Source organism: Dama dama, chromosome 20 (assembly GCF_033118175.1).
Source record: "Dama dama isolate Ldn47 chromosome 20, ASM3311817v1, whole genome shotgun sequence".
NCBI lineage: Eukaryota > Metazoa > Chordata > Mammalia > Artiodactyla > Cervidae > Dama > Dama dama.
Genome location: NC_083700.1, coordinates 90931288 through 90944324, shown reverse-complemented (window position 1 = coordinate 90944324; position 13037 = coordinate 90931288). Strand labels below are relative to the sequence as shown.

The 13037-nt window shown below is 35.2% G+C and overlaps 1 protein-coding gene across 8 annotated transcripts in view; it reads right to left on the bottom strand.

The window, feature by feature from the left end:
- Positions 1-13037, bottom strand: part of TUT4 (terminal uridylyl transferase 4) — a 129187-nt gene that overhangs the window by 34478 nt on the left and 81672 nt on the right. For all 8 annotated transcript variants that reach the window (XM_061121886.1, XM_061121881.1, XM_061121885.1 and 5 more), the window contains exons 14-19: positions 11839-11989; positions 8425-8511; positions 3625-3728; positions 877-934; positions 692-795; positions 309-398 (exon numbers count right to left, since the gene is read on the bottom strand). In XM_061121886.1, the coding sequence (XP_060977869.1) occupies positions 309-398; positions 692-795; positions 877-934; positions 3625-3728; positions 8425-8511; positions 11839-11989 (594 nt within the window). The remainder of the gene's footprint in view (positions 1-308; positions 399-691; positions 796-876; positions 935-3624; positions 3729-8424; positions 8512-11838; positions 11990-13037) is intronic.

The window sequence follows — 13037 nt, the reverse complement described above, 5'->3', positions numbered from 1 at the left end:
AGATCTCCTAATCCAGAGCTTTATAGCTTTGCATGCCAACTCTCACCTCACGCCTGGGGCTGAAAACCATGCACTGAGAAATTATACTATGAGAAATTTACTAGAATGCTACCCTTGACAATACAGCAAACACAGGAAAAAAACTAAGAATCACCCTAGTCTAACAGGTATACTTTTAAACCAATTAATATTGACAGTCTCTTCTTAAAAGCACAGGTAAAGAAAACTGAGAAAACATTTTTCACAAGTCTGACATCAGTAATGTTTTATCTTAATATAAGTATTATAACAAAGTGGACCACAAATACCTTAGCAAATACTTTCATTGTATATCCCAAGTACTGTACTCTAGGATCAATAGCTGCATATGTAGCTAGCATTCTTGTGTTATGCTGAGCCTGAAAAATAAATTACATATTTGAAAGCACTTAAATTTACTAAAATTAAACTTACAGATCAGATAAAAAGATATAATAAAGTCCAAACAGATGTTAAACTTAAAATACCTGTATGTGAGTCAAGCAAAAACTAACCTTCAATCTGAAGGAAATGTTAAAATGATCAATAAAATTTTTTCCCTTATACTGCTCACATTCATAAGTTTTAAACATAGAGGTATAGTCAGTGATCTGTAAACTTTTAAAATGACAACTGTAAACATACCTGGGTCTTTACAGACAGTGAAACTTACCAACGTATTATATAAACTGATATCACCTTCTAAACCACTTCGCCTGTGTTCAAATTTTACTATAGGCACTTTGGCAGTAGTTATAGGCAAAATGTTTCTTAAACCTAATTAAAAAAAACAAAACTTTACTAGGTTAAACAATTTTCATAAAACTAAAAAAAATTCTTTTGTTTTAAAGTTCATACCTGGATGTCTCTTAAGAATTTTCGCCAAATTTTCAATTATTTCCTTACAATTTAATTTCTAAAAAACAAAAATAAATAATTAAGTTAATAAATAAGTTAAGTCTGTCTGACTTAATTTGGCCTTGTACAAATTCTATTTTAATCTAGACATTTAATACTAGCATATAAAATCTCCAGCCAGAAGGTCTACATAACCTCGCTGGTCAAAGAACGTGGGTCCATAGACCTGCTGTGTCACCAACAAATGGAAACTTGATAGAAATGCAGAATCTAAACCCCCACTGCCGTCTACTAAATCATAATCTGCATAGTAACAACATCCCCAGGTAATTCAAATCCGCATTATAGTTTGAGAAGCACAAAAACAGGAGAATAATGTTTTTAAATACACCGATAAACAACCAGAGATGGATTTGGTAAAGGCAAAACACTATAGTGATTAAGAACAGACTCTAAATTTAGACAAACTTGTATTCAAATCTTGAACCTAAGTACTGACTAGATGTATAACTTTGACCAGATCCTTAACCTCTCTGTGTCATACTACTATTTCATAAAATCAAGATAATCATAAACTCATACTCTATAAAGTATCTGGAATATTACATGAGACACCTATGTAAAGCATTCAGCAACGTACTTCGTACACAGTTGCACTTTAAGTCTGTCATTTATGATTGTATGTTGATGAGGAGAAGAAAAATAATCCTACCTTTACCAATACCTACTTCTTCAAAAAAAACCTCCTACCTCTGCCAATTTAAATGTGTTGGTTATTCAAAAACTAGACAGCAAAGCTGATACGGTAACAATAATCATAATATAAGGAACAGGAAGATAATGGCATAAATTAACTGGATTAAGCTCAGTGCCTATACCTACTACTAAAATTGCTTTTGCATATCCCCAAAATGTTCTTTTTAGCTACAAGAAAAGAGGAGCCACTACAGCTTAACCTGAGGATTAAGGGAATCTTTAGAATTAATCCATAATAAAAGATGTTATTTTTATTATACAAAAATACAATTTATGCTAAATTAAAAGTTTCAATTATGGCTCATCTGAAAAAAAATTTAGTATTTTTCATTGTTTCAACTTTCCCGTGTGAATACCACAGACACTATACAATATACAAACCCTTAGTGATTAGAGGTCTGATTATTAAATTTTACATAGAAGAGATCTAAAACTCTAACCTCCTCCCTGGGTAAAAACCATTTCCTATTCCCTTAATTCCTGCCCTTCAGAATGGAAGAGGGAATTCTGCCCTTCAGAATGTCATCTTCCCAAGTAGATGCCATTGAGTATAAGTTAGTTAAAGAGAACTAAAAAATTTACAACTTTTCAGTTCATTTATAGAACAAAAAGATACTAACACCAGAAGCAATTTCTTGGGACAAGAAATAAGCATCTACCAGGCATCACTGCCATCTTTTCTTTGGTTTTAACAATGAAATTTTTTTTGGAAAAAGCTATTTCACAGATACACTATTTTGCTGAATTCTTTCATAATACAACAGAGGGTATACTGACACCACTAAAGATGCCAGAAGCTCGGCCTCACCCCAATCTCGCAAGCAGTCCCTGAATTGGAAACATAAATCCCAACAGCTATGCTGGTAAAGAAACAAGCAACTACAGGGATACCCTCCTTTTCTAGTTGTTGTTAGGAAGGCCTGGGACACTTCTTTCCTGTCCATTCAGTCTCTTTCTTTATGGAGTTTGGACAATCTTATTCCCGCTGTTGAGGCCTGGTACACAAAGAAGGAAAACATAAGTACCCACTCCCACTGCTGAGACTGCTCTGGGGGGAAGGTTTGCTCCTGGCATCTCATGGTGCAACTCAGAAAGCTTTCAATCTCAGAAAGTAGTGGTTAGGTTCTACAGTACTATTAGTACTATATTTCAACTACATTATGGGTTAAATAAATTATAGAGAAGCAGTGGGATACAACAGAAAGAGCATGAACTCTGGAGACAGACAGACCTGGGTACGAATCCCGGCTCCAACATTTACTAGCTGTGTGAACTTGAGCAAGTCAGTTTATCTCTCAAAGCCTCAGTTTCCTCATCTGTAAAATGGGGGAAATTATCTACCTCGAAGGTGGTTTTAAGAGTGAAATGAGAAATGTATGTAAAAGTGTATACTGGGGACTCAAATGTTAGTTCCCCTTCCCACCCCAAACTGAGTTTCTAAAAGCTATCCTAGAACACATCATTTATAACAATTCTTCTATAAAAAAAAAAAAAAAAATGTGCTTTGAGTGCCCCCAAATCATAATTAACTTGCAGAACACAATCCATTTATAAATTAAATGTCCACCTTTATTTTCTATCTTTAGTGATACAGAGACATAACCTAACAGAGGAGATATGAAAAGATAGTATAAGTGAGATCAATGTTCCCTACCCAAACTAAAGCAACATTTCCTCACTGGCTCTAAAGAAAAAACTTCCAACTCTATGGCATATTTTCTTCAAAAATTCATTGAAAAGCTCTTGTAATTATTGGTGACATGGTTTTTGCATCATAAAATCACTTAAACAGTATATTTACTCAAATACTTGAATGTCTTTTAAAATGATAATGCTAATGCTTTTACATTTCAAACACTGCTACTGCTAATATATTTATACAAAGAATGATTTCATAAATTTTTTTAATTCTATGTACAAAATTTAAAGCAGATTCATCATTGGAAGAAAATAAACTTCCACATCCCTTTCCAAACACTAAATAACTCTTACCTCTGCATTTTCGTGGCCTTCAAGTGTCATACAAATATCCAAATCACTATCACGAAATCCAAATCCATTCTTAGAAGAGCCAAATAAGCACAATCTTGCCTTTTCTAAGTAAACGAAAACAAAAGTCAAAAGTTGTATCATTACCAGGGAAGACAAATCTTCTATTAACTACTAATGGCCTACCACAGGATGATCTTATCCAATTCCACAGCTTAAATTACCTACCACTGGCAAATGTACTGAAAAATTCCAAAACACTCACCTAAAGTCCAAATGTTCTAACCAAAATCCTACACCTATGTGTCAAACTGCTTTTTCCATTTTTCCACAGACGTCATAAATTCAACATGTCCAAACTAAACTAGCAGCTTCACCTCAAATCCACTATTATTCCTATAATCCCTGTTTCTCAGCAAAGAGGATCATCATCTACTCAGCTGTCTACACCAGAAATAAACATGTGGTTCTTAACACTTCTCAACTTCCACATCCAAACTCTTACCAAGTCCTTTAGTTTCTTCCAACTTAACTATCTCATAAATTCATCTACTTTTATTCATTTTCAACATCAATACCAATAGTTAAAATCAACATTTAGAGATTTAGTTCTTGGAAATAAACTGGTTTTTTTTTAGGGCACAATTCAAATAACAAACATCACCTCAGTATATAGAATTAATCCTTCTCTAAAAGTGAGGGATTAATCCATTTGATATAAATTATAATAGGGTTATTCCTTCATGCTTTGTTGTTGTTCAGTCGCCCAGTTGTGTCCGATTCTTTGCAACCCCATGGATTGCAGCACACCAGGTCTCCCTGTCCCTCACCATCTCCCGGAGTTTGCCCAAGTTCATGTTCATTGCATCAGTGATGCCATCCAGCCATCTCATCCTCTGACACCCTCTTCTCCTTCTGCCCTCAATCTTTCCCAGCACCAGGGACTTTTCCAATGAGTCAGCTGTTTGTACCAGATGACCAAAATACCTGAGCTTCAATTTCAACATCGGTCCTTCCAGTAAATATTCAAGGTTGATCTCCCTTAAGGTTGACTGGTTTCATCTCCTTGCTGTCCAAAGGACTTTCACGAGTCTGCTCCAGCACCATAGTTCAAAGGCATCAATTCTTTGGTGTTCTGCCTTCTTTACAGTTCAGCTCTCACAACCGTACATAACCACTGGGAAGACCACAGCCTTTATTATATGGACCTCTGTTGCCAGAGTAATGTCTCTGCTTTTCAACACACTGTCTAGGTTTGTCATCACTTTCTTGCCAAGAAGTAATCGTCTTCTGATTTCATGGCTACAGTCACCATCTGCAGTGATTTTAGAGCCCATGAAGAGGAAATCTGTCACTACTTCCACCTTTTCCATGAAGTAGTGGGGCCAGATGCCACGATCTTAGTTTTTTAATATTTAGTTTTAAGCCAGCTCTTTCACTCCCCTCCTTCACCCTTATCAAGAGGCTCTTTAGTTCCTCTTCACTTTCTGCCATTAGAATGGTATCATCCACATATCTGAGGTTGTTGATGTTTCTCCCACCTATCTTGATTCCAACTTGTAACTCATCCAGCCTGGCATTTCTCATGATGTTTCAGCATATAGGTTAAACAAACAGGGTGATAGCAGACAGTCCTTCAATCCTTTCTCAATTTTGAACCAATCAGTTGTTCCATATAGGGTTCTAACTGTTGCTTCTTGACCTGCATACAGGTTTCTCAGGTGACAGGTAAGATGGTTTGGTATTCCTATCTCTCAAAGAGAGTTTGTCATGATCCACATAGTCAAAGGCTTTAGTGTAGTCAATGAAACAAGAGATAGATGTTTTCCTGAAATTCCCTTGCTTTCTCTATAATCCAGCAAATGTTGGCAATTTGATCTCTAGTTCCTCTTCCTTTCCTAAACCCAGGCTAGACATCTGAAGTTCTTAGTTCACATAGTGCTGAAGCCTAGCATGCACGATTTTAAGCATGAGCATACTAGCATGGGAGATGAGTGCAACTGTCCAATGGTGAGCACATTCTTTGGTACTATTATTCTTGGGAACTGGGATGAGGATTGACCTTTTCCAGTCCTGTGGCCACTGCTTGGCTTCCAGATTTGCTGACATAATAAATGCAAAACCTTGATGGCATCATCCTTTAGGGATATGACTAGTTCTGCTAGAATTTCATTGCATCCACTAGTTTTATTAACAGCAGTGCTTCTTAAGGCCCACCTGACTTTGCACTCCAGAATGTCTCATTCTGGGTGACTAATCACACCATCATAGTAATTCGGTTCTTTTGAGATCTTTTTTACACAGTTCCTCAGTGTATTCTTTCCATGTCTTCTTGATCTCTTCAGCATCTACTAAAGGTCTCTACCATTTTTATCTTTTACTGTGCCCATCTTTGGGCAGAATGTTCCCTTGACGTTTCCAATTTTCCTAAGGAGATCTTTAGTCTTTCCCCTTTTGTTGTTTTCTTCTATTATTAAGCACTGTTGATTGAAGAAGGCTTTCTTGTCTCTTCCAGCTCTTTTTTGGAATTCTGCGTTTAATTGGATGTACCTTTCACTCTCTTCCTTTGCTTTTCACTTCTCTTCGTTCTTTGCAAAGCTTCCTCAGATAACCACTTTGGCTTCTTGCTTTTCTTTTTCTTTGGCATAGTTTTGTTCACCACCTCCTGTACAATATTACGGACCTCTGTCCATAATTCTTCAGGTACACTGTTAACGAAATCTAATCCCTTGAATCTATTCGCTACCTCTGTGAATTCATATGGGATTTAAGTCATATCTGGCTGGCCTAGTGTTTTTCCTGGTTTTCTTTAGTTTAAGCCTGAATCTTGCTAGAGAAGCTGATGATCTGAACCATAGTCAGCTCCAGGTCTTGTCTTTTTTTTTTTTTTTTTCCTGCTGACTGAATACAGCTTCTCCATCTTCGGCTACAAAGAATGTAATCTATTTGATTTCAGTATTGACCATTTGGTGATGTCCATGTGTAAAGTCATCTCTTGTGTTGTTGAAAAAGGGTATTTGCTATGACTAAATGCATTTTCTTGGCAGAATTCAGTTAACCTTTGCCCTGCTTCATTTTGTTCTCCAAGGCCAAACTTGCCTGTTATTCCAGGTATATCTTGACTTTCTACTTTTGCATTTCAATCCCTGATAATGAATAGAATATCTTTTTTAGGTGTTAGTTCTAGGAGGTCTTCTAGGTATTCATAGAACTGATCAACTTCAGCTTCTTCAGCATCGGTGGTGGGGCATAGACTTGGATTACTGTGATGTCGAATGGCTTCCTTTGGAAAGAAACCAAGATTATTCTGTCATTTTTGACCTTGTACCCAAGTACTGTATTTCGGGACCCTTTTGTTGATTATGGGGGCTATTCCGTTTCTTCTATGAAATTCTTGCCCACAGGAGTAGATATAATGGTCATCTGAATTAAATTCACCCATTCCCATCCATTTTCGTTCACTGATTTCTAGGATGTCGACATTTATTCTTACCATCTCCTTCATGCTCAGTGTCACTCAGTAACAGTTGCGACTTCAAACAAGTTCTGGCTTACCAGGATTGGATTATTCTCCCTATTAATTCTTATAGCCTGCACATTTAGATAACAAATTCTGTATTTTCAAAACTTAATCCTCCTATTCAGTTCTGAGGCCCTACTTGAAATCAGTGACAGCTGAGAGACATACAAGAACCTACATTCATCAGCAGATAAAAATGTGCATGGGTTTAATATAATAGGAACTTAGATTTGGTCAATATACACTAGCAAAATATAATTAAAAACTAGAATCTTGTAGTACAAAACAGATCACCTTGTAAAGATATAAGTTCATTCTGATTATATATCAACTCTTTACCCTTTTCTAAAATATATGACCATAGAATTCTTGATGCTTTACCCCATGCCCAAAACCTGCTCTTGATATTTTTTGTTATCTCAGTTAAATAGCACCACCCAAGAAGTGAATGAAAATCTTTGAAACTGTCCTTGACTCCTTTCTTTTTCTCACATCTAACACGTATTGCATCAACAAATCCTGTTGACTCTACATTCAAAATATATCTTCAATTTGTTTCTCACTGACTCTTTCAAATCACTATTATGTCTCATCTGAACTTATGCAACAGCTTTCTAAATGTTCTGTTTGCTTCTATCCTTATGGACCTGTACTCTATTCTTTCAGATCAGGTCTTAACACAAAAGCTTCTCATGAGACATTCAAAATAAAATTTAAAGTCCTTCTTCCCAACATCTGTAAGACTCATTATCCAAACTCTAGGTTAACTTTCTGACCTAAATTTTCTAGATAATCTACTTCACACATTCAAGTCACATTGACTTTCATGCATGTCAAACATAATTCAGTCATGATATATTTGCACTTAATACTCCTTCCTCCTTTTTAGAATGTTCTCTAAGCCTTAAGTATTCATAGTCACTTGCTCCTTCATATTATTCACGGCTTTGCTCAAGTGTCACCTTACCAAAGATAACTACCATAATAACTCTTCACTATCCTTTTAACCTCTGTATTTACTAGTATTTATATTTCCTGACATTGTGTTATTTACTTGTCAGTTGATTATCTGTCACCCCTCTTAATAATATAAGCTTAATGAAAGCAAGCTTCACCTCTTTTATTAGCACTGTATCCCCAGCAACTTGAATAGTATCTGACACATAACATGCAATATACTTTCAAACAAATGAATGAAGCAATAAACACTTTTATACATATGAATGAAACTCAAACCAGGTGACTACAATAATGAAAGCAATCAATTTTGACATACAACATACCATCATATTCTTTTTGAATAAACTTTTCCAAGCCAATTAAAATTTGTTCCCTGTTGTGTTGTTCAGAAAAAGGTGGTGACAATTCATCTAAGTTTAAAAAAAAAGGAAAAAGAAAAGTAAGGAAAATGAAATCTGAAAACATTTTCAATTTTTTACCCTAAAAATTTTATTTTTCTTCATAATTTGTTGACTTTTCTGACACTAAAATCATAAATGTTACTGGTAAGGAAGGTGCAGAGAAAGTGCTTAAAAATAATTTTATAGATCTATGTATATTTCACATGATCATTCTCCCTATGAAACAGCTACAAGATATAGTTTCTTCTACAAATTATTTAATATTTTGTCATATAATCCACTCTCTCCTGTATACAGGCTATTTTCTTCCCTTCTATTAAGACTATTCTCATAGTTACACTCGATACCCAATTCAATTAAATCTAGCAGTTCCCTCAAATGCCTGGTCAAGACTCCTATCTTTCTTATAAGCTGCTCTGACCAATCATAGCCTTCAATGACCTCTCCTTAACTGAATTTCCTTTGTTCTCCAAACCACTTGTCAGTTTATACTTTCAGTTTTCCAATGATTTCATTTATATTCATCTTATTTATTTTTCCAAATAAAACCACACACTCCTTAAGAATAGTCTTTTTTTCCTATTTCCTCCTCTAGACTCAAAGAGTCAATATGGTAAAGAATTAAACTAATATTCAGCTTTTGAAAAACAAATGCAGCATCAATGGTTGCAAGCTGAATAGCTGAAATACAGGTGATTTTTTTTTTAAGAGTGGAGAAACTATTCTGTAGATACTCTAATGGTAATATATGACATGATGCACTTGTAAATACCCACAGAACTTTGCAGTACAAACAGAGTCAACTTTATGGTATGCAAATTTTAAAAAATCATCTAGGAGGTCAGGGAATCTCAGGATGGAATGTAGTCTATAGCAAAAGAATCCTGCTGTATTATAAATGTATAAGAAAACTTCACTCAAGGGAGTGGGGGGAAACAGTACTAATCTAAACAACTTCAAAAATAAGTGGAATCTTTAAGACTAAAGGTTAAAGGAATTGCACATAAGCACTGTACTCTAATTGATAAAATTGCTTCCCATTGGGGTAGAGGATAATAGTTCTGATAATGCTATACATGTGTACTTAAATGGAGCAATTAAATAAATGGGTGGCACATAGTGGGAGCCAGGTTTCTCCCTGTTAAGAGTTGGAGATTTACAGATAAGCAGGAAAAGGAGGCTAGAAAGAGCCACATGGTAATGTATCAGAGTTGGAGACATCAGTACAAACTCCTCCTTAGCTTGATAAAGGTTAAGATGGTCACAGAGAAATATTTATAAATATGTGTACATACATGGGTTACTATACACACAAATTTTCTTGCTTGGAGAGGATCTAGAAACACCACCACCCAGTAATAACAAGCACTCTAACACCCAGATCTTGGTTTCTAATACCATTCTCCAATAAAGGAACCATAGGGCTCTTTGGGAAAATGTCTAATTCTAGGACTGGAGCAGAAATTTACATGATGATCCTGAAGTATCTTTCAGGGCCAGAAAGTAAGGAAGTGATAAACTACAAAGGAAGAAACTAACAGCAAAAACTCCACACACTGAAGGGAGTATCAAAGGATCACAGGAGTCAAACGAAAGCACTCCCAACAGCCAAAATCTGGAACAACTTGGGCAACAAAAATAGTAGTACTGGATTAAGTAGTAGCATTGGATTATATCCCAAAATATAAAACATTCATGAGTCTATATTGAGATAAAGAACAATAAATGAAAACAAATGCAATGAAAAAAATGTAGTGACGTCTACCTTAATTAAGTTGCTAAGGAAGAAAGTGCCATGGTTCAGCCTTTCAACTCCTGGTTATTTATCCAAAAGAAATTATAGTATATGTCCATACTTAAGACTCATACATGAATGTGCACAGGAGATTTAGTTATAATAGCCAGACTTTAGAAACAAACAAAATATTCATCAACAGGTGAATGTTAAACAAAATGTGGTATAGTCACCCAACACAGAGGTTTCCCTGGTGGCTCAGCAGTAAAGAATCCACCTGCAAAGCAGGAAATGCAGGTTCACTCCCTGGGTCAGGAAGATCCCCCAGGGACTGAACCCACGTCTCTTATGCCTGGAGGAGGGCATGGCAACCACTCCAGTATTCTTGCCTAGAGAATTCCATGGACAGAGGAGCATGGCAGGCTACAGTCCATATGGTAGCACAGAGTTGGATATAACTGAAGTGACTAAGTATGCACGCATACACACAACAGAACACAACTTAGCAATAAAAAAGAATGAACCAATGATATACACTACAAGACCACAACACAGATGAATCTCAAAATAATTATGCTAAGTGAAAGAAGCCAGATCCCTTCACCAAAAAAAAAGAAGAACACATTCCATGTGATTCTATTTACCCAGAACTGTAGAAAAATCAAAATTAATCTATAGTGACAAAAAGCAGCTAAGTAGTTGTGTGGCAGAAGATGAAGACAGGGAAGAGAAGAAGGGGGGAGATTACAATGGAGAACTAAATGTTATGACATCAGAAACTTGATCTTACCTGGAACACAGCAAGTACTTAAAAAATGTTGGCCGAGTGAAAGTTTACTCCAGGTACACAATAAATGTTTGTTGAAAATGGCATGTAAGGCTTTACTCAAATCTTTACAGCCTTATCTCCCACTATTACCTTTACTCTACTAAATGTAAGATCATTATTATCCCAAACAAAGTATACACTCTATGTTTTATGAATAATTTCCTATGTCTGAAAATGCATTCCATCTCAAATGTCACATCATTAATTCCAATTTCTCTGATCTACTCCACTTAAAAATTAATAGAATTTCAACTGCATTTTGTTTACCACTACTACAAAAGGTAACACATCCTGCTTCCAATTATGGCAAGTTTCATACAAGTCTTATACATCCATTTAGAGCAACACTGTGCAAGAAAACTGCAATGATAGCAAAGTTCTCTAACCAGACTGTCCAATGCAGTAGCCACTAGCCACATGTAGCAGCTACATGCAGGCCTGTACACATCAGTTCTTGAGGTGTGCTAGTTCAACTGAGGAACTGAACTTTTTATTTTAGTTAATTAAAATAGCCACATATATTTAGTGACCACCAAACTATAAGTACAAATCTAGAGTCTAAGGCACCTTAAAAGCAACACTATGGACTCTGCATTCCCTTTGGCATTTAGTAGGCAGTTAAGAAATACATGTGGTTGGGTGTCTAAACTATTTAGAAACTCTACTCAAACAAAATGTAAGCAAACTATTTTCAAGTAAAAAAATAAACAAATATTCAAAATTAAAGAAATAACCTAGTCTCAGTAAGTAGCTCTAGTAATAAAAGACTTACCAAAACATCTTTTACATACTAAATCAAGTATTTCCCGAAACCGATTTGTCATTGGTGGTAGAGGTTTTAAATCAATTTTCCTGAAATCCTCTGGGCAATCATTTTTTGAATGGCCATCTTTTTTGCAGATGCTGCATACTATTGTTGGCGGCTATACAAAGGTGAAAAAAAAAATCTAATAATCAAACAAGCTATTGAGGGACTTCATCATCGCTTTCAAAGTAGTACAAAAAGAAACTTGTTTTGTAACTCAGTCTGATAGCCTGCACTTTCAAGAGGTTAAAAAAAAAAAGCATATTAATGAAATTTAGTATTAAATGTAAATAAACATATTTTGAGCCAACATTTTCTTCTTCACTAAAATATTACCAAGGATTAGATTTACCTGAAAATGAAGGATAAAGGAAATAGCAGGAGATACAAAAGCAACAGGTTAATTCAAAGAGTTTGATCAGTTCCCAAAATGAAATGTATGTATCACATTTTAAACTATTAAGGTCTTTAACAAAGTAGATTATAAAGAAAGTTCAAGTGGCACCTTTCATTTCACTCTAAACATTTTCTATCGTTAGAGTCAATCAATTATAGAACCTTGACTAGTTGGTTCAATTTATTACATTGGTACTCAAGAAAACAAACTAAAGGGCTGAACACTAAAAGTAACTATATTACATGGTACTCAAGAAAACAAACTAAAGGGCTGAACACTAAAAGTAACTATATACAAGAAACAATTCTTAGGCAATAACCACAAACTTAACTTTCAAACCCTGTCAATACCATTTCAAATGTATTCCAATGGACTACCACCAGACAGGTAATCAAAACAACAAAAATCCAAGCTTGGAGGAAAAAAAAATATATGATTAAGGAAGAGCACTACTCTTTTCTTTATTGTAATATGCTTAGGAACTTAGCTTCTTTCTCCAGGATTAGTTTGGACATTTACCTAGCCAAATACACACAGAAATTTCTATTTGTGAGAATACTGTGCTCCTAGTGCCACAGAAATTTTTTATCAGCTTTAAAACCTTTATAAATATGACATATTTACCAGAAAACTCTAGAAATGTGCTACAGATAAATACAGAGAGAAATAAAATTGGAGAAATAGTTACCCTAAGATAAGTTTTCAGGAAAAAAAAAAGTATAAGAAATGTAAGCTGCAGTTATATTATTAAGAGGCTCTTCTAAAAATC